This window comes from Schistocerca americana, chromosome 3 (assembly GCF_021461395.2).
Source record: "Schistocerca americana isolate TAMUIC-IGC-003095 chromosome 3, iqSchAmer2.1, whole genome shotgun sequence".
NCBI classification, from domain to species: Eukaryota; Metazoa; Arthropoda; class Insecta; order Orthoptera; family Acrididae; genus Schistocerca; species Schistocerca americana.
Window position 1 is genome coordinate 987,175,825 of NC_060121.1, and position 27,995 is coordinate 987,203,819.

General features: G+C 43.5%; 1 protein-coding gene and 1 non-coding gene across 2 annotated transcripts in view; both read left to right on the top strand.

Moving 5' to 3' along the window:
- LOC124605434 (laccase-4) overlaps positions 1–27,995 on the top strand; it is a 205,223-nt gene that overhangs the window by 169,667 nt on the left and 7,561 nt on the right. Inside the window, exons 7-10 of the mRNA XM_047137100.1 lie at positions 3,069–3,253; positions 14,503–14,698; positions 20,072–20,284; positions 24,195–24,425. Of these exons, the coding sequence (XP_046993056.1) occupies positions 3,069–3,253; positions 14,503–14,698; positions 20,072–20,284; positions 24,195–24,425 (825 nt within the window). The remainder of the gene's footprint in view (positions 1–3,068; positions 3,254–14,502; positions 14,699–20,071; positions 20,285–24,194; positions 24,426–27,995) is intronic.
- On the top strand, positions 19,339–19,413 carry Trnat-ugu. Its single transcript has one exon. It is a non-coding gene; the product is annotated as a tRNA-Thr (tRNA).

Below are 27,995 nucleotides of genomic sequence, written 5' to 3' on the forward strand. Positions count from 1 at the left end.
GAGGAATAAAACTTGGAGGCGTGCGATGACATTGTAATTGCGTCAAAGACGGCAAAGGACATCGTACATCAGCTGAACGGAACAGATAGTGGAAAATTTGGAAATTTGTCGTAAGGTCTCGCGAACTGCAAACCACAGCTACAAAAAGTCATATGAATCGTTCCTTAGTACTCTCACTACTTCAATTCAAAAAATTTCATCACACAAATTCAAGTACTCGACGCGTCAGCCCTTCCAAATTTGCGAATGAAAGCACCACAGCACAGGGAGAAACGAAAAATATACTACAGAAAAATGTCGTGATGCCTTTTACTATATTTATCACCGTCTTCTTCCAAGAAGCTAATGAACGTAAATTCCAACTTTCGAAAGAGTCGTAAAAATTTCAAGTTAAAATTCTTATTGACAAGTGATCATTTTGTCAAGTGGCTCAGTGAGTAATAAAGTAAGGTCATAACAAGCATTGTAAGGAAGGAAACAGGAATTCCTTTTCGCATAATCATCCTCCACCTCTCACGAAGATAGATAGTACTTTCACATTAGGTTCATGGCGAAGAGACTTTGAACGTGAACTGAATTATTGGTTATTTATATAATAATCATATTATGAAATATTATTTTCAAGGAAAGATCGTACTTACGGCATGTATATATTGTTAATTGATTTACGGAAGTAACCCGTATATGTCTTTGGCTGGAGTATAGACATGAATTGTTTTAATTATTTGCAAAACTTTGACATTTTAACTTTTACTGTACGTGTTATCAAGTTAGACCTATACTATTTTTTACGATCGTACAGATTATTTTTTCACCAAATATATTTAAGTTGCGTCAGCTGACACTCATGTGTGAATTTTTTTAATTATTTGCAAAACCTTGTCATTTTAACTTTTACTGTACATGTTATCAAGTTAGACCTTTAGTATGTCTTACGATTCTACAGATTATTTTTTCACCAAACATATTTTAATTGCTTCAGGTGACACTCATATTTGTGTGTGGGGGGGGGGGGGGGGGTGAGGGGGGGGGGGGTTGAAAACGGGTCATGTGTGTTTGTGTTTTCCTTGAAACCTACTGCTGCGAACAAGGTTTTTTGTTTTAAGAAGAAAAAAGATTTCAGCTCAGATTAACCTTACTGTTATGACATGTCACATGCCTTCATATGCACACTACCACACGCCCAACAACGGCTGGCAAAATTCTCGTAACTACCGATCCAAAAATGCTGTGATAAATTCTAGTTTAATGATAACTTACATGCGTGCAAAAGTCTCATTTTCTCATGGAAATGCCGAAAAGTTGAGGGCCAGCTGTTTATTGCATGGGTGCACAAGAGACAAACCGCCGTAACCTACACACGCCATTGTTCTCACAAAACGCTACACTGCGGTTGTGAGACAGTTATTTGCTCAAGGTGACGACTGGTCTTTCTGTACGTAAAGCACCTTAACCGCTCGTTACAGCTCCATCATAACGGGGCGATAATTATCTAGCACAAGAACTGTTGTTTTTAATTATTATTGTAAAATGACCGGCAAGAATGTGACCTTTAAGTTTCATTGATTATGTGTGAGTCACCTCGTAACGATGAAGGTTTCCAGGGAGCTTTGTCGAAATAAGGACTAAAGAATGAAGCAGCAGAGGTCAGGACTCGTTGAGTTAGAATGCCGAAGCAGTCCATCAAACGGTCTGCGTTATGAACAAGTATGTAGAGTGAGTAACTAGGAGGAACAAGTAAACTATGGCCAACATTTCAAACTAGTTTTAGTTAATGAGAGTTTACTCCTTCCTAGAGAGGTAAGATCCTACGCGTTCTCACATGTATGACGTTAAAATTGAGGTTCCTCTCAAAATGAAACTGTACTACGCATATAATTGCAGATCTAACAACTGCGCCACATACTTGTCGTTTTACACAGGCGTTGCCGACCGCAGCACCGTATTGAGACCGTTTACATGTCTCTGTATTCGAATACGGATGCCTGTACCAGTTTATTTGGCGCTTCAGTGTATTTTGCCGAGGATAAACGTTTATAATATAGTGAGTTTTATTCACTTGATATCTTGAGCATGAGGTCAGCCTAAAATTAACATGTGTTACTAAAAAAAAAATGTAAGACCTGAAGATGATACCTAAGACTGTTGAAATCGTTTGTCTTAAATAAAAAATATTTTGTGCGATGTTGGCTTTCGAATGGCTTTTTATGTAAAACGATGCCCTCGAGAATAGGTCAGAAATGCTGAACCGTAGCGCACAACTGTCCCATCCGAAAAAAAAAGCACGCAACGGTTCGGGTGTCATTCAGTAAGGTTAGCGCTTAAACTGGTGACCTAGCACACTATGCAGTCAACTTTCCTCAGCTTTCCGCCTAGTTCTAGTAAGCTAAACTGCCTATATGACCTCCCCTCTCGGTCGAGTGTCAGTGCGTTACCACGGCCTAGCTAAGGCCGGTATTACACTATCAAATTTCTTTGTCAAAGATGTGATCAAATATTCCGTCAAATATATTTGACAAAGATCTTTGACGTAGCGCTAGAAGAGGCATTACACTGTCATCATATTTTTCGTCAAAGTTCAAGATGGCTGACAACGACAACTTGTTATTAACCGCAGCAGTTGCATGCACCACAATTGCGCTGTGCGCACATGCGAAAGAGATCTATTTTTGTATTCAGCGTGCCTCACGTTGTAAAGCGCCTCATCAGCTTCATACATCTCTATTAATTTTGTAGTTGTCGGCACACACCAATTGTATTTACCGGCAATATTTATTAAAACACTACAGACGACAGAATGCAGCGATGCATGTGGTAACATGTCACATTGCAGTGAACAGAAGACAAGCGACTTCTTTGATCAAATCTACAGCGAGGCCCTAGATTTGATCAAATATTGGACTACGTTTGACAAAGTACCCTATTACACTATCAAATATCTTTGACAATGATATTGGACAAAGATATTTGACAAAGAAATTTGATAGTGTAGTAGCGGCCTACGTACGGTGTGCTTGCCTGGAGCACTGACGGAGCCGGTGTGACGGTGGTGTTTGCCTTCCCTGCAGGTGAGCGGTACGACTTCGTGATCACGGCGGACCAGCCGGTGGGCGCGTACTGGATCCAGGTGCGCGGTCTGGGAGAGTGCGGCAACCGGCGCGTGCAGCAGCTGGGAGTCCTGCGGTACGCGCGAGGGCCCTACGAGCCGCTCACCCAGAGGCCCACCTACGACGTGGGGCTGCCGCAGGGCGTGGTGAGTGCGCGTCAGTCAGCTGGCTCCGAGTCAACGGCGTAGCGGCGTCGGCTCACCATTACTAACAAGGGAAACTCCCCATCGCAGCCCCCACAGATTTAGCCGTACGATGGACCAGTGGGTAGACCGTCAAAAACTGAACGCAGGTCAAGCATGAGAACAGGAAGGTGTACTGGACTGTAAAAAAAATTGTGCAATACAGAGCAGCCTAAAACATCAACGGCGTCGTGGGTAAGTGGTCATCGTGGTGGACTGCCAAGCGAGCGACCTGTGTTCCAATCTTCCTCGTACCATTTATGTACGTATTTACTTTTTTCCACGACATTATGAACTGCCCATCCGGTCACTGAAATGTTTGTTCTCTTTCTGTACTCTTGGCAGTTCCCATACTACACATTGCTTATGTTGTTGTTGTTGTGGTCTTCAGTCCTGAGACTGGTTTCATGCAGCTCTCCATGCTACTCTATCCTGTGCAAGCCTCTTCATCTCCCAGTACCTACTGCAACCTACATCCTTCTGAATCTGCTTAGTGTATTCATCTCTTGGTCTCCCTCTACGATTTTTACCCTCCACGCTGCCCTCCAATACTAAATTGGTGATCCCTTGATGCCTCAGAGCATGTCCTACCAACCGATCCCTTCTTCTGGTCAAGTTGTGCCACAAACTTCTCTTCTCCCCAATCCTATTCAATACTTCCTCATTAGTTATGTGGTCTACCCATCTAATCTTCACCATTCTTCTGTAGCACCACATTTCGAAAGCTTCTATTCTCTTCTTGTCCAAACTATTTACCGTCCATGTTTCACTTCCATACATGGCTACACTCCATACAAATACTTTCAGAAATGACTTCCTGACACTTAAATCTATACTCGATGTTAACAAATTTCTCTTCTTCAGAAACGCTTTCCTTGCCATTGCCAGTCTACATTTTATATCCTCTCTACTTCGACCATCATCAGTTATTTTGCTCCCCAAATAGCAAAACTCCTTTACTACTTTAAGTGTCTCATTTCCTAATCTAATTCCCACAGCATCACCCGACTTAATTCGACTACCTCCCATTATCCTCGTTTTGCTTTTGTTGATGTTCATCTTATATCCTCCTTTCAAGACACTGTCCATTCCATTCAACTGCTCTTCCGAGTCCTTTGCTGTCTCTGACAGAATTACAATGTCATCGGCAAACCTCAAAGTTTCTATTTCTTCTCCATGGATTTTAATACCTACACCAAATTTTTCTTTTGTTTCCTTTACTGCTTGCTCAATATACAGATTGAATAACATCGGGGAGAGACTACAACCCTCTCTTACTCCCTTCCCAACCACAGTTTCCCTTTCATGTCCCTCGACTCTTATAACTGCCATCTGGTTTCTGTACAAATCGTAAATAGCCTTTCGCTCCCTGTATTTTGCCCCTGCCACCTTTAGAGTTTGAAAGAGAGTATTGTCAAAAGCTTTCTCTAAGTCTACAAATGCTAGAAATGTAGGTTTGCCTTTCCTCAATCTTTCTTCTAAGATAACTCGTAAGGTCAGTATTGCCTCACGTGTTCCAGTGTTTCTACGGAATCCAAACTGATCTTCCCCGAGGTCGGCTTCTACTAGTTTTTCCATTCGTCTGTAAAGAATTCGTGTTAGTATTTTGCAGCTGTGGCTAATTAAACTGATTGTTCGGTGAAAAGTATCTAAACCGACAAACTCTGGGAGGTTGTAGGGGGCATCAAAACAAATATTTTTCCCTAATGGCATTTTTTCCTATGAGGATTATTTAAACCGATGGAGGCCCTGATACGCTCTTCAGTTGTTAGAGGGTGTATTACGCTCTTCAGTCGTAGGCAACTGTTGTCGCCCATATAGTAGTGCATTGTCTCTGTTTACTAATGGAGCGATACACCTGGAGTGAGTACACTGATACGGTTGGTGCGTACTACGTAGCACATCACAACGGGCGAGCTGCACAGCGGGTTTATCAACAGCAATACCCTAATCGCCGTATCCCGCATCATACGACCTTTGCTGCTCTGTACCAACGTCTGCGTGAGACCGGGTCATTTAGCCGACTACCTGGACAGGGACGCCGTCGCACGGTAAGAACGCTGCAATTTGAGGAAGCTGTCTTGCAGCATCTGCAACGGGATTCTTCATTCAGCACTTGTGAAATTGCACGTAACATGTGGACGAATCGGACGAATGTCAGAACAGTCCTCCGAGAGCAATTGTTACGTCCATTTCACTTACAGCGTGTCCACAACTTGGAACCAGTTGATTATCCACCCACAACACAGTCTTCGCAGTGGTACGTGGAACAGTGTGAAATGCATCCCACATTTCCATCCTCTGTGTTGTTTACCGATGAAGCAACGTTGTGGCATGAGGGAGTCTTCAACATGCACAATTCGCATGTTTGGAGCGACGATAACCCACATGCCACAGTTACTAGCGCTCATCAAGTGCGGTTCTTCCTTAATGTGTGGGTCGGTGTTGTTGGAGGCCGTTTAATTGGGCCGTAGCTGCTACATAGGCCATTAAATGGCAGGCACTATTACAATTTTCTCGCCAGGGCATTGCCAGAATTGCTGGAAGACGTCCCGCTCTTTACAAGACGACGCATGTGGTTCCAACATCACGGGGCGCCGGTACATTTCAGTCGTCGAGTGCGTCGATTCCTGGACCGACGGTTCCCAGAAACGTGGATTGGCAGAGGTGGTCCTGTACCATGGCCTGCTCGATCCCCAGATATGTCCCCTCTGGGCATTTTTTTGTGTGGGAAGAGATGCGCAACCTTGTTTACGCAACTCCTGTTGCATCAGAAGAGGATCTGGTTGCCCGGATAGCAGCAGCAGCAGAAACAGTTCACGATACCCCTGAGTCACCTGAATTGGGTTGTGTTAATGTGTTGTCTCTTGCTCATAAAAAAATGGAAAAGTGTTTGTTGGTTTAATTAATTTGCCGCCAAAGAACTCTTCCTCTACTGGTTTAACTACTCCTCATAGGGAAAAATGACATTACCGAAAAATACTTCTTTTGATGTCCCCTACAACCTCCCAGAGTTTGTCGGTTTAAATACTTTTCACCCTGTAGAGTATGAGGCATGTCGTAAGAATACGTTACCGACTCAAGTAACGTGATAAATAGCGAGAGCAGGCGAGATATTATATAGACGTCTCACAGAAATGAAAACAACAAATAAACGACTGTGAACTATGTTACAGCAGAGGAATTCAAGAATCAAGGCTTCCAAAACGGAACGCAACTTCAAAAACGTTCAAAACATACGTTTTGACAGAGCACAAAGAAACTATCTGATTGTGAAACTGTTGCGTTCATTTGTTGCAACCTATGTGACAAACTATTACGTTTTCATCATTTCCTTGAGAGTGATCACATTCATTTTCCAACCAATACCTGTATCGGGCAAGGTGGCATATGTCACTCACCTCTTCTTCTTCTTCTTCTTCTTCTTCTTTATCGTCGCCTTGTCCCACGTCACGTAGGGTCGACGTTGCTCTTCTGGATCCTTCTCCTCCATGGTACTCTATCCATTGCCTCTTCCTTCTTCCATCCTTTCTCCCTTAGGTCCCCGGATATCTTATCCTTCCACCTCATCTTCGGTCTTCCTCTCCTTCTCGCTCCTTCAGTCTTTATATGTTCAACTCTATTTCCGATATACTCTTCCCCTTTTCTCTGTAAGTGTCCGTACCACCTTAAGTCTGGTTTCTTGTATCTTTTTCCCCATGGGTCCCACTTTCACAGCACCTCTAACAATTTCATTTCTAATCCTGTCCTTCCTTGTTACCCCACACATCCACCTCATTTGCGCCACTTCCACCTTCCTTTCCTGGGCTACTGTGATTGGCCATGTCTCTGCCCCGTATATCATAGCAGGCCTTACCACCGACTTGTACACTTTCCCTTTCAACCCAATGCTCACCTTCTTGTCACACAACACTCCACTCATTTTCCTCCAGTTGTTCCAACCGCAATTTATTCGGTGTTGTATCTCGCTTTCCAGTCCTCCGTCCCTCTGTATGTACGACCCCAGGTATTAAAATTTGCTGACCGATTTCAGCTCATCATCCTGCATGTTGCAAGACCTCATCTGCACATCCTTCAGTGCTAAATATTCTGACTTTGTCCAGCTAATTTTCATCCCTCTTTCTTCTAGTGCCTTCCTCCAATCCTCCAGCTTTTCCTCAAGTCTGTCGATGCTCAGCTCACAAAGAACCACGTCATCCGCAAACATCATATTCCACGGCGCTTCCTTCTTCACATCCTTCACCAGCACATCCATAATCAGGTCAAAGAGGTAGGGACTAAGCGCAGACCCTTGATGTAATCCTACTTTTACTTTACTTATATGTCACTCACCTACCAGTCTATAAATTAGGTTCTTCGATAAGAGATTCCTATCATATGACACACGTAATGTCAGTGATGTCGTATATGACACACCAGACGCGTTTTCCGGTGGAGCTTTCGGTGACTTGTCATCAAACGTTTGCGGTTCCCATTCGAAAGCCACTTCCTTTCGGCTGCTAATAGAGTAGCTGTACGGAATCAACTGTCATTATAGGTTCCTAGCTTACACCTCGCTGTTGCAAACGGACCTTACACCGTTACACAGACACAACTTTGAATACAGCGAATAGCGGGAAAAATTTGGCATGAGGAAGGTTTGAACATGGCAGGCCCGTGTGACAGTCCAACTGCGTAACCATTTAACCACGACGCCATTTCTGTTCCCGACAGCTCTATATTGTATAGTACACCTTCTTCCTGTTTTCATGCTTGATCTGTGTTCACTTTTTGACGGGCTGTCCATTGCCCCCTCTTACCACTAAACCTGACGGGAGTGCGATGGGCAGTTTCCCTCCTAATAACGTCGTGATTTGTTTTTCTCTCGTCTTATGGAGATGCCCCCCGCCCCCCGTCCCCTCCTTCATTCGAGTCGACGGTACGGAACTGTGGTCGAACACCTGTCCAGGCATTGCGATATGTATTCCAGTTGTTTCTTTAATCACTTCAGGAGAATGAGAACACTGTCCCTTCGACAGTTCCATGGACAATTCTTGCCTGCTCTCTTGTTCAATTTAACCAGCACCCCATGTCTAATGAAGCTGTCGCTTTATACATCAAGTTAAGAAAAGTATTCCATATTTTGAGACGTTGTAGTATGCATGAAAACAAGAACAAAATGTTCAGTAAACACGGGCTTTAAAATGCATACCTTCAGAGCTTCGAGCACTTGTTCACCTTCGCTGTTGTGAAATACATCTCTTCTTCCTCAAGCACTTTACTATTACGATTGACGTAAAGAATGCAGTAAATAAACGAGGACGAATTTCGCTGTTGCTGTTCATGAATACAACATGCAGTAATCATCTGTTAGCGCTGTTTTTGTAAAACGTACTTACAGCTCTGGATAAGTGCAGCACATACATTAGTTCTGATGGAACTAGTCTGTGTTCTGATAAGCTTATGAAATGCTTTTACTTTACGGTTTTCGTACCAGCATAATATAACCACACAGGAAATGGCAGACACCTTGGAGCGATTGCTCATAAGTGCAGGTCGTATGCAATAGCAACCAGGTTACATCAGAAGCTCTGCTGTTTCACGATAACAGAATAATTTGTTTACTACATTCTGTAGGCCGTTGGCAATAACAAAGAGCTTGCAGTAGAAAAGAGACGACTCACAGTAGCGACGCCGAGCAACTGCTCAGAGCTCCTCAAGTATGCATTTCACAATTCATGTATACTGGTCCCGTTTTTCTTGTTTTGATCCATACTACCGCCTCCCAAATCATAGAATACTCTTTTAACACCCTTAATATTATGGACTGACGAACAAATATCGTTATATATTTTTACTAAATAATGTTTAATATCTCAGATATTTTTCTAAAACAAATAATTGATGAAATGTGTACATATTAACAAAATAGATATACTGATCTCATGCATGTCATCCTGTTTCTATTCACAATTCACTAAATGTTCAGTCAGCTTTGTGCTACACACATGTTATTCAGACGTATTCCGTCGCTTGAGCAGTATCATCACTACGTCTAATCCTTTTCTGATAGATACTGAAGACTACCGTTTCTTTACATATACAAGCATAAGTAAAACGTAAATGTAAAAATAAATAGTGCAAAAGTTATTAATAGTTTGAGAAGAAGAAAGAAATATGACGCTTTCACAGCACGGCGAAATCGTCTCGACAGCCATAAATAATATTTGTGCTTTGCCTCAAGAGGTACCAACATTTAACTTCCTGTCATACGTGGGTTTGGAGAAAACAGCACTTTCTATTACAGCCGTTAAAGTGGTTCATGCACTCACCATATTTACGCGACCTGTACTGCACACCGACAAAAGATACCAAAAATTAAATAAAAGTAGTAGCGGCGCATATGATGAAATATCCCTATTATATTTTAGGGGAGCCACAACGCACATAACATTATGAATCCTTCGCAGGTTGTTCTCTATAACGAACTATACAGGACAGTCAAACTGAAACTGGATCGTTTACTTGAACCGAATTTGTAGTTATCGACTAACTGAAAATGAAGAAGAGTGAGGATATATTTTTGGCAAGACAAAGTAAAACACACGTCTCACGTGTAACCGTAGTAGATCATGAGATGTTCGATTAGTAGAGGACAGTTAGGAAAAAATAATAATCCAAGATCGCCTCATCTCTCTCTCTCTCTCTGTCTCTCTCTCTCTCTCTGTGTGTGTGTGTGTGTGTGTGTGTGTGCGCGCTTGTGTGTTTTACCTATGTGGTAAATAAGCTTACCGCATAGACGGGTGAAGGGCTACAGCAGAACATGGAAAACGCTATTCCTGCCATCCTTGAGACAGATCTGCTTGGCGTATTGCATTTACGGTAACTTATTTTGTGTCAAGCGCACAAAAATTTTCCTGGTCAGTTTTGTTTCAGCCGTCAGAGTAAGCTGTCATTAATTATGAGCAAGTTATTAAATGAAGCAGGATAATCAACCTGACATTCATCTACTTCTTCATCTGTAAGAATAATTACACTCCTCACCTACTGAAGGTAGCTGCGCGTCATTCACGATCCAGACAGCATCGCAAATGAGATGAAAGCAGTGGGTAACAAATAAGCAGCATGTTATCACGGGAATAAATAAATGGAATCGATCGCCTGAGAAACGAAAACGTATACAACTAATTCCCTATTTTCTGTTGATTAGAACCAAAAACCTCAGTACGCCTAAATAAAAAAAAACCTCATTCCAGTCCAAGTAGTTGTTTTTGTACACTACTTCCAATCCATTATTTATAAAAAATGAAGTTTTTGACGGTATTTATATCCTTCTCCTGTTTAGCGTAAAAGAATCACATTTTGTCAAATGAATGCAAATGTTCCTTATTTTAGTGCTTGTTGACAAGCAATTGTACACGTAAACTTCGTATTAAACCATGGTGCCGCCGTCGCACGCAGCGATTCACATCTACTCACAGAGCTTTCCACCTGCTTTTAGAATTTCGTGGAACACGAATCCGGCTTAAATATCAGCGTTCAGCAGCTGTTTATCTACAGCTCGAATCGGGCGTGCATTATCATATTTCGCGAGTCGCTGTTTTGGGCGGAGTCGCAGTGTGTGCGCGGAACGGGGTCGTTCGTACACTTTTACGACGGTGACGTGAGAGATCGGCGGCGAGGCTGTGCGACCGCCGCGCTAGCACGGGCTAGACCACGCCATGGCTGCAGAGCTCGTGGGCTGGTCCCGGCTGGTCACGTTCTTGTCGTGGGAGAGCCTCTAAACATACACACGTGTCTCGGTATCTAGCCGGCACTGTCAGTGCAACACACGGGCAGGCAGGCAAACAGACAAATGATAGTGGTACCTCGCAGCTCCATAGCTTAACCACGCACTTCCCGAATTGTAGATGACACGCACTTCACCTTGCTTCCGGCTTGAGACTGACCTTCACCACCCGGTAGCTCACCAGCTCATAAAATTTCCTAACCTGACCTCCTCCATACGAAAATGGAGGAGCTGTTACATGACGATCTGTTTAGCTTTAGGAAGGTGATGACACCAGAGAGGCACTTCAGACGTTGGACTTGATAAAGGAAACAAGATTTTTTTAAAAATCGAGATTCATTACATGCATGTGTAGACCTGTCGAAAGTATTCAATGTTGTAAAAAGGTGAAAGATTTTATAAATTCTGAAAAAATAGGAGTGAGCTACTGGGAAAGGTGGATAGTACACAATAGGTGCAAGTACCGAGAGGGGATAATAAGAGTGGAAGACCAAGAACGAATGGCTCGGATTAAAACAGTGTAAGACAGGTATGCACTCTTTCGCCCGTATAGTTCAATCTATACGTCGAGGAAGCAGTGACGGAGGATCAAGAGTGGGATTAAAATCCAGGGCGAAAGAATATCATCGATAAAATTTGCTGATGAGACTGGTACCTTCAGTGAAAGTGAAGAATTACAGGACGTCTTGAATGGAAGGAAAAGTCTACTGAGTACAGAATATGGACTGAAAGTAAACCGAAGAAAGACGAAAGTAACGATGAGCACCATACATCAGAGCAACAATAAACTGAAGGTCAAAATTTGAGACCACGAAGTTAAAGAATTCTGCTACCTTTTAAACAAAATAACACATGACAGACGAAACAAGGACATAAAATCCAGATCAGTAAAGGCAAAAAGGGCATGCCTAGTCTACTAGTAATCAACACGGGCCTTAACTTGAGGAAGAAATTTCTGAGGATGCACGTTTGGAACTCAGCACTGTCTGGCAATGAATCTAGACTGTGGAAACTCGGGGAAATAAGAGAGTAGAAGAGTTTGAGATGTGGTGCTAAAGAAGGATGTTGAAAATTAGGTAGACAGACGTGGAATGATGTTCTCCGCAGAATCGGTGAAGGAAGTAACATGTGGAAAACAGTCGTCTGACATTTTGGCGTCCTACTAATTGTACTTGAACGCTGCAAACCATCCTTTACTTCCTATCAACAAATCGAACCTATCTTTAAAAACCCAAATTGTATACGTCAAGTCTTTCCCATACACAAATTCCATATCTTTTTCCAAATGAAATCTAATCCGATTCGACAACTGCATCACAATTTCATAGAGGACCTCTCTTCCTCATACCAGCAGAAAGAACTCCTCTTTGTTCAGATATATTTATATGTCCCAACTTTTTTTTTAATCAAAGACTATCGCGACTGCTCCCAGCCCTCTCCCAGCAGAGAGCACGTAAGTAACAAAACGAATGTTCCTTTTCGTTGAGTTTAACGCTGCTTGGCAAGGTGCAGAAGATGCAGTCGCCAAAGCATTGGATTGGTATGTTATACCATGATGTCACTATATTGTCAGATTGTGAGAGATGACAAAAACCTTGTCACGCATTCTATTTCACTCGCGTAAAGTATCGTGTTCTGGAGGGCACAGCTGTTGACATGTTGTGCAGTAGTGAACTGGTGAATGATCTTCTGGGTTTTGGCTCGTATTGGTATTGTCGCAGAGTCAGTTGCTCGTAGCCCCCGTTGATCTACACGTTGTTCGTCACGGCAGATGAACCTCTCGACGGTGATTATGCTCGGCTGGAAGTGACGGCACAGAGCCACTGACGCGACTTCGCATTTCTGATCATGATGATCCAGTCGCGATCAGACACCTGATATCTCGTGCCTTGCCCGTCCAGTCTACCAGTTATGTCTACGAGAACCAGCTCACGAGTAAAGAATGACGCTAAACACTGTCATTTCCACCAGAAACAGCATCGGCAAAAATATGAAACCTCATCATCAGCACCTGTACATTATAAAACCATCAACTGTGATCTAAACTGACGTATCAAGCCGCGTGCCATAGTATACGTGTTTGTTGTTCAATTGTCTTTTGTTATTTCTGGAACACTGAAATATCTCCATAACAAATTTCATGTCTAAGGCTGAAGAATGGAAAGAATCGTTGGCAGCTCATGCCTGTAGGGAAATAAAATTACAATAAAGGAAGAGAAGAAGGGATATAGATAGAGGAAACAAAATCAAAGGATGTCCTTGCAACGAAATACCAAAACAGACAAATCAAAAAATTTCAAAATTTGAAAGAATGACCTAATGGTATCGTCAATTAACGTATCTCTGCCAGCGGAGACGTTGCTTTTCAAAATACAGTAAGCGACTATCAGGTTTAATGCGAACCCGAGACTGCACAGATACGAAAAACACGAATAATCCAAAAAAATTAATCCAAAATACACGCGTTTTTGCCGCAAATTCCTACATATGTTAATTTAAAAAAAAAAAAAGGCTACATGTCACACTTGAAAATCCACTGCATTAGTCGCGCACAGCTCGCCTGAAACAATAGGCTGAAACTGCTCGACCTTTCGCTTCAAGGCAAATGGCTCGTTAAACGTGCAGATAAGTAAGTGGCCTCGGGCATATTGGCGGATTGGCTGCCAAGCTGTGCAAGTCACAAAAATTGAAAAAAAAAATGGGCTGACACCACTCACCATTACCAGACAGGCAGATCTTTCTACCCGACAAGTAGCGTGGTCCTCCTTCAGCAGTTCGCTCACACAGAACGAAACTTGTGAGCGTTTTACATACCTTAGTTATACTTTTTAATTCTTTTATATAAGTTCCTTGTTGCTAGCACAATAGCTCGACGTGTACATAGGTGTGATTCAGTTACTTTAAACTTTCAATCTGTGTTTACAATAATTACATACAATATGTACCGTTTTGGATATGTGGCATTATATATCCCATAAAGAAGACCTTGACATCTGCTAAACAACTACTAATTAAATTTCTGTAATATACTTCTTAAGCTTTACACAAGATCTAAGGATATATAATATGTCTAATTTTGTAGGGTTCTGAAGACTCCAAATTAATTTGTGGAAACCAGTAAAGCAAAATAAAAATGTATTAGCAACTGACGATTGAATTTTATTCTGAAATATATGAAAACATGATTCATACCCACAGTAGTGTACTGGAAACGAAAACATTTGACCTCATTATAGCAGAATATTGAGGCATAGTTTTCTTATAAGTTTTTAAATCGCCAAACTATGCACGGACAATACACAAAGTGGATAACGGTGAGTTTCTGCGCGTGTAATGCGACTGCTCTGGGTCTGTGAGAGAACTGTCTGGTTGGTCACCCTGTCTTTGGGCGAACCACCTGGGAGGTGCAGAGTGGGTGCGCTAATTCGCCGGACGGCTGCCGCAGGTGCTGAACCCGCTGGACGCGATCTGCAACACGGACCGCCAGGACGCGGTGTGCATCAACCAGCTGCGCAACGCGCGCCACGTGGACCGCGGCATCCTGCAGGAGCGGCCCGACGTCAAGATCTTCCTGCCCTTCCGCTTCCTCTTCTACAGGCCCGAGGAGCTCTTCGTGCCGCACGTCTACAACAGGTACCTCGGTACGTAGCCTCAAGCTAGTACTTCTTTCATTTCCACAGCTCAACCGTTTGTAGTTTATTGTAATTTTTACACGTACATATCAGCGCACATGTCCATACCATAGGAAAGGACCACCACAGAAAGGTAGTTTTTCTACCACAAACTTCTGCTCTCCGACTCTCAAGCGGGAGAGGTAACGTTTCTCAACTGTAATATCGTTACCAGTACCTTCAATACACTTTCAAGAAGTCTTCACAAAGCACCGCAATGCGTTTCGATATTCGAAGCTGTCAGCAACTGCTAATACACGCTCAGTAGCCATCATATAAAATGTGTCGCACAAAACGTTCTCACCTTACTTTCTATAAGTCCACAACTGTGACAGTTTGAACCTCACCAAACACGTTAAACACGATGCCGTCTTTCCCATCCAAATCCACGTACAGATTCACGTCTCGTGTGAGGATGGCTCGAGTGATACTTTAAGTTAGTGCGAAATTCTTGCGTGAATATCCTGAAGCTTGACGTCAGTGTGAACGTGATAAGTTTTCTTTCCTAAGTTAACTTGAATTTATTGAACCATCTGCCAACAGTTTAATACAAGGGTCATTCCATAAGTCGTGGCAACTATAGTATATCTTACGATAACGCGACAACATAGTGTTCCACTGTAACCTCCCCCTTACTAATCGACCTATCCTGCTTGTGATATAAAATATGACCGTGGATCGAGTGTATATCTAATGGAATTTTTCTAATTGGATAAGGCTATCTTTCCCGAAGAAGTAATACCGTTAAGTGGGGGGATAGTGTACATCCGATCTTTCTGATAGAAAAGTCTACTAAAAATAAAAAAGTAATTAAACCGAACAGGGCTACAATTTGGAAAAATGAAAGTTATTTTGTACACTCACTCACGAACAACACTGGACAGAAAAGGGGTACCACTGATCATGAATCCCAAAGTTCCACTAATGAACGAAAAGGAAATAATTTCGGTCGCCAGCCCACTACGGCGATTTACATCCAAAATCCTGTACAAGGTGATTGGAAAGAAAAACATTTATTATTAAACACTGACATGGCAACTGACGGTTGTCACGTTTTTTGACACTAATTTTAAGTGGGTATGTAATGATAAAGAAAACTGAGAAGTCACTTTTACGTTAAGTTTGTAGTTAAATTTTGAAAAAGGCAATCGAGTAATGATTTAAAAATATTCACTTAAACTGTATGTTAGTACTGTGCTGCTGGGTTAGCCGATAATACTTTCTACCAATGAACAGTCTTGCATCAGTGATGTGCGTGCGACGAAACTCGGAGCCGACGACGAATCTGTGTTGCTGGAACTGCTGCTGTTGTTGAAGACGGTAGCATCTTGTGGAGCCACGGCTAATTACAGGAACGAGCAATCGTAATTAATACAGCCTCTTCCGCCCGTCCACTGTCCTCCTTCCTGCTACTAGTCATCTGGCCGGCGTGCGTACATGATGCCGCCGAAATGGTACTCTCTACTGCGAGAGCGTTAACACCACACTTCCGTACACTACAAGCGCTGCAACCCGTCTCCCGCTCTCTCCACGCGCTCTGCGCAACAACCCCCCACCCAAAGATTTTACAACGCACAAGCACCGCTGTTATCGTTGCTAGTCGATCCAAATAACAATTCCTTTGGCTTTTTCCCAGGGCTTATAACTTTCACACTAAATCATAGATAAATACAATGAAATTTCAACAGACTTTTACCTAAATGTACACATACACTGAAGCAATGTCCTTCCTTACTAAAAGAAAGCATTTAAATTACAAATATTTACACACAATTCAGAAAAAAATTATATATCGGTAGCAGGTGCCATGCATCCTGCATTTTCGGTGTTACATCACGATGTGCGTTTGACCGGTAAGGCTGTGTGTATCTGATGCAGTTTAGTTCCAGTAAAGGAGGTCGCGGCAAAGCGTGAAATAAAACACACGCATTGGAATTCCGTGTAAATTTATTGCGCACGAGTACAAATGGACCAAAAATGAATCAAAATCAACTACTGTCCTTCAAAATGACCACTAGAGGATCCAGACAACGTTGCCAACGATGGGAAAGGCGTTGAATGTCATTGGCGTTAGTTAGTACCACCTGTCGCCGAAATGCCGTAAGGAAATCCGCCATGTCTGCAGACCTCCTCTCATACAATGGTTTCTTCAGATGCGAATGAGATCAAAGTCGTGTGGATTGAGGTCCGATGTGTGGGGTGGATGGGAGAGGATTTCCCAGCCCAATGGTGCACACAATTCTTGACGGCGCCTGCTGTGTGGGCTGTAGCGTTATCATGCAGACTGCATTGTCCAGCAGTGCTCTTCGTTTTCGCCGTCACCCACAGCTGCTCGGAGTTCCGTATGACGCTTCTCAGAATTCTTGCCATTGAGAAAGGCAATCTTGACGTTTGCTCACTGTTCGTCTCTACATACATCTATCTTGTAAGACGGCCAAGCTCATACTGAATGTTTCAGGCGCTGGAACCGAGCCATCCCCGTATGCGATAGCAATCTGTCGGTTGACTTCGGTACTGCTTTCCGCGGGCTTTCGAGTGTATTTACTGCGATTACAGCGATGCCACTTGTTCGCACGATGTACCATACTTACCTTGTGTAAAGATGCTCGTACGAACATAAAGACATACACTCCTGGAAATGGAAAAAAGAACACATTGACACCGGTGTGTCAGACCCACCATACTTGCTCCGGACACTGCGAGAGGGCTGTACAAGCAATGATCACACGCACGGCACAGCAGCCACACCAGGAACCGCGGTGTTGGCCGTCGAATGGCGCTAGCTGCGCAGCATTTGTGCACCGCCGCCGTCAGTGTCAGCCAGTTTGCCGTGGCATACGGAGCTCCATCGCAGTCTTTAACACTGGTAGCATGCCGCGACAGCGTGGACGTGAACCGTATGTGCAGTTGACGGACTTTGAGCGAGGGCGTATAGTGGGCATGCGGGATGCCGGGTGGACGTACCGCCGAATTGCTCAACACGTGGGGCGTGAGGTCTCCACAGTACATCGATGTTGTCGCCAGTGGTCGGCGGAAGGTGCACGTGCCCGTCGACCTGGGACCGGACCGCAGCGACGCACGGATGCACGCCAAGACCGTAGGATCCTACGCAGTGCCGTAGGGGACCGCACCGCCACTTCCCAGCAAATTAGGGACACTGTTGCTGCTGGGGTATCGGCGAGGACCATTCGCAACCGTCTCCATGAAGCTGGGCTACGGTCCCGCACACCGTTAGGCCGTCTTCCGCTCACGCCCCAACATCGTGCAGCCCGCCTCCAGTGGTGTCGCGACAGGCGAGAATGGAGGGACGAATGGAGACGTGTCGTCTTCAGCGATGAGAGTCGCTTCTGCCTTGGTGCCAATGATGGTCGTATGCGTGTTTGGCGCCGTGCAGGTGAGCGCCACAATCAGGACTGCATACGACAGAGGTACACAGGGCCAACACCTGGCATCATGGTGTGGGGAGCGATCTCCTACACTGGCCGTACACCACTGGTGATCGTCGAGGGGACACTGAATAGTGCACGGTACATCCAAACCGTCATCGAACCCATCGTTCTACCATTCCTAGACCGGCAAGGGAACTTGCTGTTCCAACAGGACAATGCACGTCCGCATGTATCCCGTGCCACCCAACGTGCTCTAGAAGGTGTAAGTTAACTACCCTGGCCAGCAAGATCTCCGGATCTGTCCCCCATTGAGCATGTTTGGGATTGGATGAAGCGTCGTCTCACGCGGTCTGCACGTCCAGCACGAACGCTGGTCCAACTGAGGCGCCAGGTGGAAATGGCATGGCAAGCCGTTCCACAGGACTACATCCAGCATCTCTACGATCGTCTCCATGGGAGAACAGCAGCCTGAATTGCTGCGAAAGGTGGATATACACTGTACTAGTGCCGACATTGTGCATGCTCTGTTGCCTGTGTCTATGTGCCTGTGGTTCTGTCAGTGTGATCATGTGATGTATCTGACCCCAGGAATGTGTCAATAAAGTTTCCCCTTCCTGGGACAATGAATTCACGGTGTTCTTATTTCAATTTCCAGGAGTGTATATACAGCGAAATCACGATATGAAGAGCTTGAACAGTGATTTAAGTTTATTTTACTGTATCTACATAGGAACAATACGTGTAACTAAAGAATCTTGACTAACTATGTACAAAATAGAACATAAACAAGAATTCAACAGAGATCAAGTATCGTAAACCTGGAGATATGTGTTTGTGCAACCACGTTTCACAAACATCAGTTAAAAGCTCGTAAAAAGTAACAAAAAGTATATCTGAGTGCAGCTAGGGTATCGATTTAATTATTATTTCATTCTAGAGAAGCTGCACGGTCATCAATGGTATCTGTTCTTTCGGAAACAGATATTGCCTTCATATATAGTTTAAATATGGCTACCCGGCCATTGACCTTCTTGTGCGAACGCACACGCTATGCCCCAACTCGTACGGGACTTGGTAGATTAATCTGCCACGAGTAATGAGAGTATGATGGGCAAACGTATATTAGGCACAGTACGAATGTAGTGGTGTGGACGTGTTGGGAATGCGAGTCTCACGGGGAGCGTGCAAGGGATAAGTCCCTGCAGGTGCATTATCCTCTGTGCCCTCGGTGGCTCAGATGGATAGAGCGTCTGCCATGTAAGCAGGAGATCCCGGGTTCGAGTCCCGGTCGGGGCACACATTTTCAACATGTCCCCAATGATGTATATCAACGCCTGTTTGCAGCTAGGGTGTCGATTTAATTATCATTTCATATTTGAGTGTCTTTGTGACGCAATAAAACAGAAGCATTTCGGCATCCCCAATTCCACAAGGATTTACAGTACGCGTGCTGTGCTTCGAAGAAACTCCTGGAAACAGAAAGTAGTTTACGTCTCCTGCTTTATTCTGATAGTACCACAGAGGGTATCCTTGAAAGTTGGCCGAAATAAGTGGAATGCTCAAGTTGCCGGTCGCGTGAAATTTTCGAAATCAGGGAGAGCTTTGAAATTACTGGTTGGATCGCAGCGTAGTACTGATCTTTAAAGCCGACTGTAAAGCGCCAAACACTGCACATTGTTCCTCCGCCAATTTCCGTATCTGTAACTATAAATCGGAGAACGGAAGACTGACGTTCATTACATTGGAGCACTGGCCTCCTTGGCCAGTTGGTCTACCTCATCGATGTAATCAAATCCTACATGAGTTGGGACCCACAGACAATATATTCTCGCTCATTCTGCAATGATTCTAGCACAGTTTGTAATTCACGGATGTTCGTTTTACTGCCCCGCTTCGGATTTTCCATAGATTGCAGTAAGCCGCGAGAGAGGCTGACAGTCGATTTCTTCCGCAGTGGCACCCAACGGCGACCACGTGATCAGCCTGGTGGACGAGATCTCGTTCCAGTTCCCGCCGTCGCCGCCGCTGTCGCAGATCGACGACATCCCGCCCGAGCAGTTCTGCAACGGCGACAACAGGCCGGCTGACTGCGGCGCCAACTGCATGTGCACGCACAAGGTGGACGTCCCGCTCAACGCCATCGTCGAGGTGGTGCTCGTCGACGAAGGTGAGCGGCGGCGCGCGGCGAGGGCCGTCCGTCCCCAACAGCGCGCGGCGGGGCTCACGTCAACAGACGAGCAACCCGCGTCCATACACTCAGATCAGAAGAGGGAGCGGGGACATCACCTAAGCTATGACACTCCTCACAATTCATATCCATCACTGTTGTTAAGTCTTGAGTACCTTTATTGAATACATGATACACACGTTATTAGTTCAGTGATTGATAAGTATGACCTTACTCTTAACGACTCACAGTCAGCTTCATCTGACAGTTTTTATAGACTGGCAATACAACAAATACAGGTCTTTTTTTGCTGTTATTGCAGTCAGTTCACTGACACGTCGCCCAAACGTTTACTCCGTTTTCCGTCGAGAGTAACGTAAACCTCACCTATCGCTTCTCTCGATGGCGCTAGTTTCTGTTAAGTCATCGAATGTGGTGTAAAGCTTGCAGGCGGCACGCTATTCACATAGGGCAAGAACAGCACAAAACCCCATGGTCATCGCGTTTTGTCGTATCTGTAAAAGAATTATATCATTAAATTTGCCTCATACAGGTCTGCTACTCTGGTAGGTACTTCCTACTTCGTCTTTGCAATGTATAGATGGAGGCAGTCCAAACTACTATTGCACATCGTGCTTTTCATGCATTTGTTTCTCATTACAGATTTTTTAACAGTGTAGTTTTTGGGTTCTTATTCGATAAGGCTGTCCCAAATTGGTATAGCGTGCTTGTTTATGTACAGACAGTGACACCAAAACACGAAGAATTACCAGTACTCTAGCAGCGATTAAGTACGAGCACAGTTCGGAAATTAAGGTCCGATCGGCCGCGAGACAGAAACCACAGTCAAAACCCGATGACGATTTCCACAGGTGTGTTGGGCAGTATCACTAGTACCCCTGTCATTGCGTCACGTCGCCCTTTTCAGTTCTGAGCGCACAGAGAGCATACCAGATTCGAATAATAGAGAATTGTGAAGGTAGCTCGATGAACCCTCTGCCAGGGACTTAAATGTGATTTGCGGAGTATCCATGTAGATGTAGATGTAAAGATGCCTAGAAAATATAGTATCCTGCCAATTACGAAGGCTGTTCGAGAAGTAAGGGCCGATCGGTCTCGAAATGAAAACCACAGTGAAAATCAGAAACATTTTATTCGCAACAGTTAGCCACACTTTCCAGCTACATCTCAAGGCAGTCACCGCTTCAACTTAGACATTTGTCGTGGCGTTGTACAAACTTTCCAGAACGCTCCTCTCATAAAGCAGCCGCCTGCGCTTTCCGCCAGTTGTCTACGCTGGTCTGCCTTTCGTTGTCTGCGCCAAAATGTTGTCTTCGTAGCCAGCGGTTCATGTGAGCAGGGATGAACAACGAAGGGAGCCAATTAAGGGCTGTATTGTGGGTGACCAAACACTTCCCAACGAAAACGCTGCAGGAGCGTCTTCATTGCCCCTGCAGAATGCGGCTGAAAATTGTCTTGAAGAAAGTAACGCATAACATTTATGTTATGTGGGCTGCATAGCTTCAGGTGAAACCTCTCGCCAGATCGACATACTTGGCGCTGTTGTTTTAGCCATTTCTAAGTGATCACTTTCCGCTCTGAATTGAAAAGAGCGACATAAAGCGGTCGACGGGCACACTAAAGACACTACCCAACACATCTGTGCAAACTTCCATCAGATTTTCACAGTGGTACCCATTTCGCGTCTAATTGGACGTTACTTTCCGAATGCGCCTCGTATGATGACCTGATGAGAGATATCGCCTGATGTCATGCAGACCACATAACATAATTGCCATGCGTTTCATTCTGCATGACAGTTCTCGGTCACACTATCCAGGGACAAAGAAGACACTCCTGCAGTGTTTTCGGTGGGAAGTGATTCATCACCCACAATACAGTCCGTAATTGGCTACCCCTGAGCTTGATATCTGCTCACATGAATCGCTGGCTATGAAGACCACATTTTGCTAGAGACCACGAGCTGTAGACTAGCGTAGAGAATTGGAGGAAAGCACAGGCTGCTGCCTTCTAAGACGGGGATGTTGGAAAGTTGGTACAACTCTATAACATGTCTAAGTCACAGGGGCGACTATGTAGAAAGGTAGCTGGAACGTATAGCTAAACATTTTTTATATTCGTCGTCGTTTCCATATAGCGAGCGGTCGGTTCTTACTTTCCGAACAGCCCTCGTATTTCTGCTGTGTGGCGGTAGCAGACAGCACGGAGCGATTCGGCACCAGAAGCGATCTGCGAAAACGTCTTGAATGTGATAGCTGTAACAGGCTAAATTAGAGCTGAGGCTGACCGTCGATCAATCAACAACAGAAATGCCCCGTGTCGAGCATCCTCTCGCGTCACGGTGTCTGTTACTGCATTGCAGCAGCGCATCCTAGACGCTTGTGGAGTGCTACTTATTATACGTGTTATGCTGTCCTTGTCAACACATATCGTTTAACAGAATATCGCACTAGACCAATGTGTGACGATTTTAACGAAGACGAACAAAAAAAAACTACTTAAAAAAAAGTGTTTGAAAGAGAAACGAAATGACGCTTCCCGTCGATGCTGAGTGTCGAATGAAAAAGCACGATGAATAATATTAGTTTGGGATTCTTCCGTCTGCAGAGACGAAATTACAGATACCTGCTGGCCCACCAGAAAAAATTCGCCTATAAACTCCAACAAATAGTTTATCATCCCTTCCGTTTAAGATCTAGAAGAGTCAATAAGCAACACAAGATTAAATACGTAAGGAAAATAGTAAATTTTACTGACAACATTTTTCTTAGAGTTGAAAGCCAGCAGCGCAACTATTAAATTAACCTGCGCCCTGCATAACACAGAATGATGTTCAGAAATACGCAAGCAAGACAAAAAAGTCGAATCAGAATAATAATTATGAATAAAAAGTTGGTATAGGGGTAAGATATTGCCAAAACTAAAACAAAACAAGCGATTCAACTGTGCATTTCTAGAACAGGTCCATTAAAGGAATAAAGCGTATTAGGGAGGAAGGGATAACAAAAATAATATCTACTCTGAGCTGCATCATGGCCTGAAATTTCATGGGAAGTTTTTGAAATGGCGATATTTGATGCTACATACAAGGTGTTTCAGCTACCCCTTCCTATGGATTTCATGCAACCTGCAATGCCTTCAAACACCACACACAAGATCTTCACATTGTCTCAGTCGCTATACGCCAAAGCCCTACAGAAAAAAATGAACAGGACCTTTTTGTAGGGAGTTTAATGTCAAATTTTGTTCTGTGATACATTTTCCCTAGAGGCCATAGTTCTCGAATTACTCAAGAAAAACGTACAAAAGTGACCCTCAAACACGTTTTTCTCGAATGACTCGAAAACCGTGGCCTCCAGTGAAAACGTATCCCAGTACAAAATTTAACTACATTAAATTTCCTACAGAAAGGTCCTGATCATTTTTTCTGCACAACAAATACCTTGTGCATAGTGAGCAAGAGAATATGAAAGTGTCGCACCTGGTTTTTGAAGGCATTGCAGGTTGCATAAAACCTATTAATAGGGGCAGCTGAATCACCTTCTTATGTAGACACACAGTGCAATAACGTAAAATAAAGTTTAGGAACACATGAAAACGGTCGAATGACCGATGAGTTAATAAAAGGTAAGAGAATTAATGCTGCACTTATGTTTTTCTAACTTGTATTTCAATGTTCTTAGAACTTCCAAAGCAATATTCTCAAACCATCACACAAGAGATGAACTGTCCAGAAGTTATCCATAATGGTTCGTTCATAGTCTGTAAGTGGCCATCTGTCAGTTAGGATGTAAATATCAGTCTAGTGTATGGCGCAGAGAACACAGTGTTTGCAGGTGTGTGGGCGAGACTGAAGGCCACAGCCGGCGCCTCCCTGCCTCTGTTACAGTCCAGCAGCCCAACCTGAGCCACCCGTTCCACCTGCACGGGTACGCCTTCAACGTGATCGGTATGGGCCGCTCGCCGGACCGCAACGTCAAGAAGATCAACCTGAAGCACGCGCTAGACTTGGACAGGCGCGGTCTGCTGCACCGTCAGTTCAACCACCCACCCGCTAAGGACACCATCGCCGTGCCCAACAACGGATACGTCGTCTTCAGGTTCCGCGCCGACAACCCCGGTGAGTGCGCCAGACGCCAGTCAGCTTTTGTCGCCTATGTTGTTTTTTCTTTCATCTGCTTTTGATTGACTTTTTTCATATTCTACGGTACACTGAGGGAAAGTATCAGTATAATGTATCGCCTCCAAAAGTTATGTCATTCCTTCGCCAGTCAGGTCGATCGTGGGCTTGGAACGGTACACTGGCGCTACTCATCCGGGAGCATTTACAAAACATACAAGGATATACAAACCTTAAGCTTTAGTGAATAAATCGAAGAAAGACCAAAGTTATAAGAAGTTGCAGAAATTAGAAACTTAATATCAGAATTGGTGATCACAACGTAGATGACGTTAAGGAACTCTGCAACGTAAGAAGCAAAATAACTCATGACAGACGGAGCAAGATTAGCCCTGGCGAAAAAGGCATTCCTCACCAGGAGAAATCTGTTAGTAGCAAACGAAGGTGTAATTTGACGAAGAAATTTCTGAGAATATACGTTTGGAGCACAGCATTGTATGATAGTGAGAGGTGGACTGTGGGAAAATCGGAACAGAAGAATGTTGATACTTAGGTGGACTGATATGGTAAAGAATAAGGAGGTTGTCCCCTGAATCGGCAAGGAAACGAACATACGGAAAACACTGACAAGAAGGAGGAACATGACGTTAGGACATCAGTTAAGGCATCAAGGAATAACTTCCTTGGTACTAGAGGGATCTGTAGAGGGTAAAAAGTGTAGAGGAAAACAGAGATTGGAATAAATACAGCAAATAATTGAGAGCATAGGTTGCAAGTGCTATTCTGAGATGAAAATGTTGGCACAGGAGAGGCATTCGTGACGAACCACATGAAACCGGTCAGAAGACCGATGACTCAAACAAAGAACATAAGAACCAGACAAGCATTTTTTTCTCGGTGTGTACAGCAGCAAAACTACAGTTGTAAATGCCGAATGTACGATAGGGAACGAATGGTTGAGAAGGGAGTGAGACGATATTCGATCTCCACACTGAGTAAGAAGTAAAGGAAACTAAGGCGATAATTGGAGAGGGAATTGAGGTTAAAGGAGAAGACATTAAAACTTTGAGGTTTGCTGAAGACATTGTAATTTTGTCAGAGACGGCAAGTGTTGAGTCGTGCAGAAAAGCAATTGTAAGGACAAGAGTTTATAAGAGTAACATCAACAGGAGCATATAAATGGTAATAGCATGAAGTCGGATTAAATCAGGCGACGCTGAGGAAATTAGATTAGGAAATGCTACACTACAAATAGTAGAGTGTTTTCGTTTGGGCAGCAAAATAACTGACGATTGCTGAAGCAGATAAAATATAAAATGTAGACTGGCTACAGCAAGAAGAGTGTTCCTGAGAAAGATAAATTTGTCAACATCGAATATAAACTAATGCGCTAGGAAATTTTTTCTGAAGGTGTATATCTACAGTGTCTAGCCTTGTACAGAACTGAAACGTGGATGATAAAACAGTTCGGATAATAAGGATACAGATGCTTTTGAAATACAGTGCTACTAAAGAATTCTGAAGAATTAAAAAGAAATAAATTTATGGCACAACTTGACTTAAGGGATACGTTGATACGACCCGTCCTGAGGCATCACGGTGTGGGGCGGCGGGGAGGAATTATTTTGTTTTATAAATGATGTAGAATTGTAATGTAGAATAGAATGCATTTCCCGGCCGATTAACCATATATGGGGCGGCGGGTGGAATTAATTGGTTTATATAAATATTCCTATTATTTATGCTGTTGTTTTGCCGTTCTCAACACTGGCTCTCTAACTACAATTTTGGCAACCAGAAAGTGATTAGCAAAACATGAAGCCTGTAATTAGAATTCCTAGTGCCCACTTCATCTGAGAAATACACTTATAGCTACAGCTTATAGCTCTGAGGAATTAGGAGATTGTCTGGGATTCATAATCAAAAACGATCGTGAAAAAAAAAACTTCGTTATATTCTGAAAGTCACAGATGAAGAAAAAAAAAAAAAAAAAAAAAATCCACACAATGTGACTAACAGAGCAGTTCAGAGTCTAATGCGCTGATGCAACTATAACTGTCCAAATTAAAGGTTTAAATGAATGCTCACCATAATTTGATGATAATGTTCATCAAACGCCACACTAAATAATGGTAGAATGTCTGTCCCGCGACGGCACGTGAAAATACGACATACGCAAACTGAAGATAGATCATTAAAGTCATCCCAGAATTAACACTTCACCCGAAAACAATTTCATGGTTACGCGTATCCCGAGTAACTTAATACGGCATCCGAGGCTGTTTATAGCAATGATACCGACGCGACGCGACTCCCGGCACAGATGGTGCGCTAATCTGCGTCTGGAGAGAACTGGGGCCTTTTTTCCTCGCGCAGCGTTCTTATATATAAAGCCGCGGTGCGGACGGCTAAGGGAACGCCTGATCAAATCGGCTCTCCCGACTAGCCGCTGGGCTAGTAATGCACCACTTTGAGTTATTGAATAAATCATCGCTTCCTTTGCTGATGGCCGATGAAGCTCTCAATTTAAATGTGCAATCAGCACACAGGTAAGTAATCATAATAAAAATCTGACGTGGCTAAGTAAAATATTTTGGGCGAGAGAATTAATTAATTACACTACACGCAGTAGACAAGCTCTGAACTTGCCCTTTGGAGATACGCTATCGCTATCGCTAATTCAATTGAAACTTCTCACATCTTTATGATTATAGCGGATCTACATTCTACTTAAATATCAACATCCTAGCCTTATTTATTAGCCTACTTAATCTATCTTGCTTCCTTAATTTTTAAGACAAAAACCAGAAAATTATGAATTTCCACTTAAATCTTAATTTGTGAGGTCCAAAGTACTGTTTCTATTAAATTATTATGAAAAAGGAATCTAAATACAAATTTTTTTAAGTCTCTAGCTCTTTTCTGTTGCGCCAATGATTTTTACACAAAAACGTCCAAATTTCGAAAATGGTTAAAGTTATCGAACTGATATTCAACACATATTAATTTAGTATTACTCCAGACATGCTAGAACCGTTTCAGGTTATTTACTTGATTTTTAAAGTATTGCGCAACATTCATGACGTCAGAGCTAGTTACAGCGGACTGGCTGGCACACAATGGGAAGGCTGATATGAATTTTATACAGCGTGAGTAGGCTGCTTCCCTACAACGGGATAGTAAATTTGGGAATGGAGGGAAGTGTGGAAGGTAGAAACTGTAGAGGAAGACTAGGGTTTGACTGCAGTAAGTGGTTTCAAATGGATGTAGGTTGTAGTGGTTACGCACAAATCAAAACGTTTGCTCAGCATAGATCAGCGTGGAGAGCCGCCTCTATCAGTCTTCAGGCTGAAGGTCACAACAGTAACGACAACAAATAATTCGCGGGAATGCGGCCGCATAAATTCGTCAGATCCCATTGAAATTTCAATAGGTAATGATAGTGTACCTAAAAGTAGGCTACTCTTTAGCGCATAGCGTAAGGTGGGTTGTGCATTATGGATTTACGTGGTATTTCCGTGATGTGTACAAACCTTCAGGAATGTTGGAGAAGGGTAAATGCAACCATTT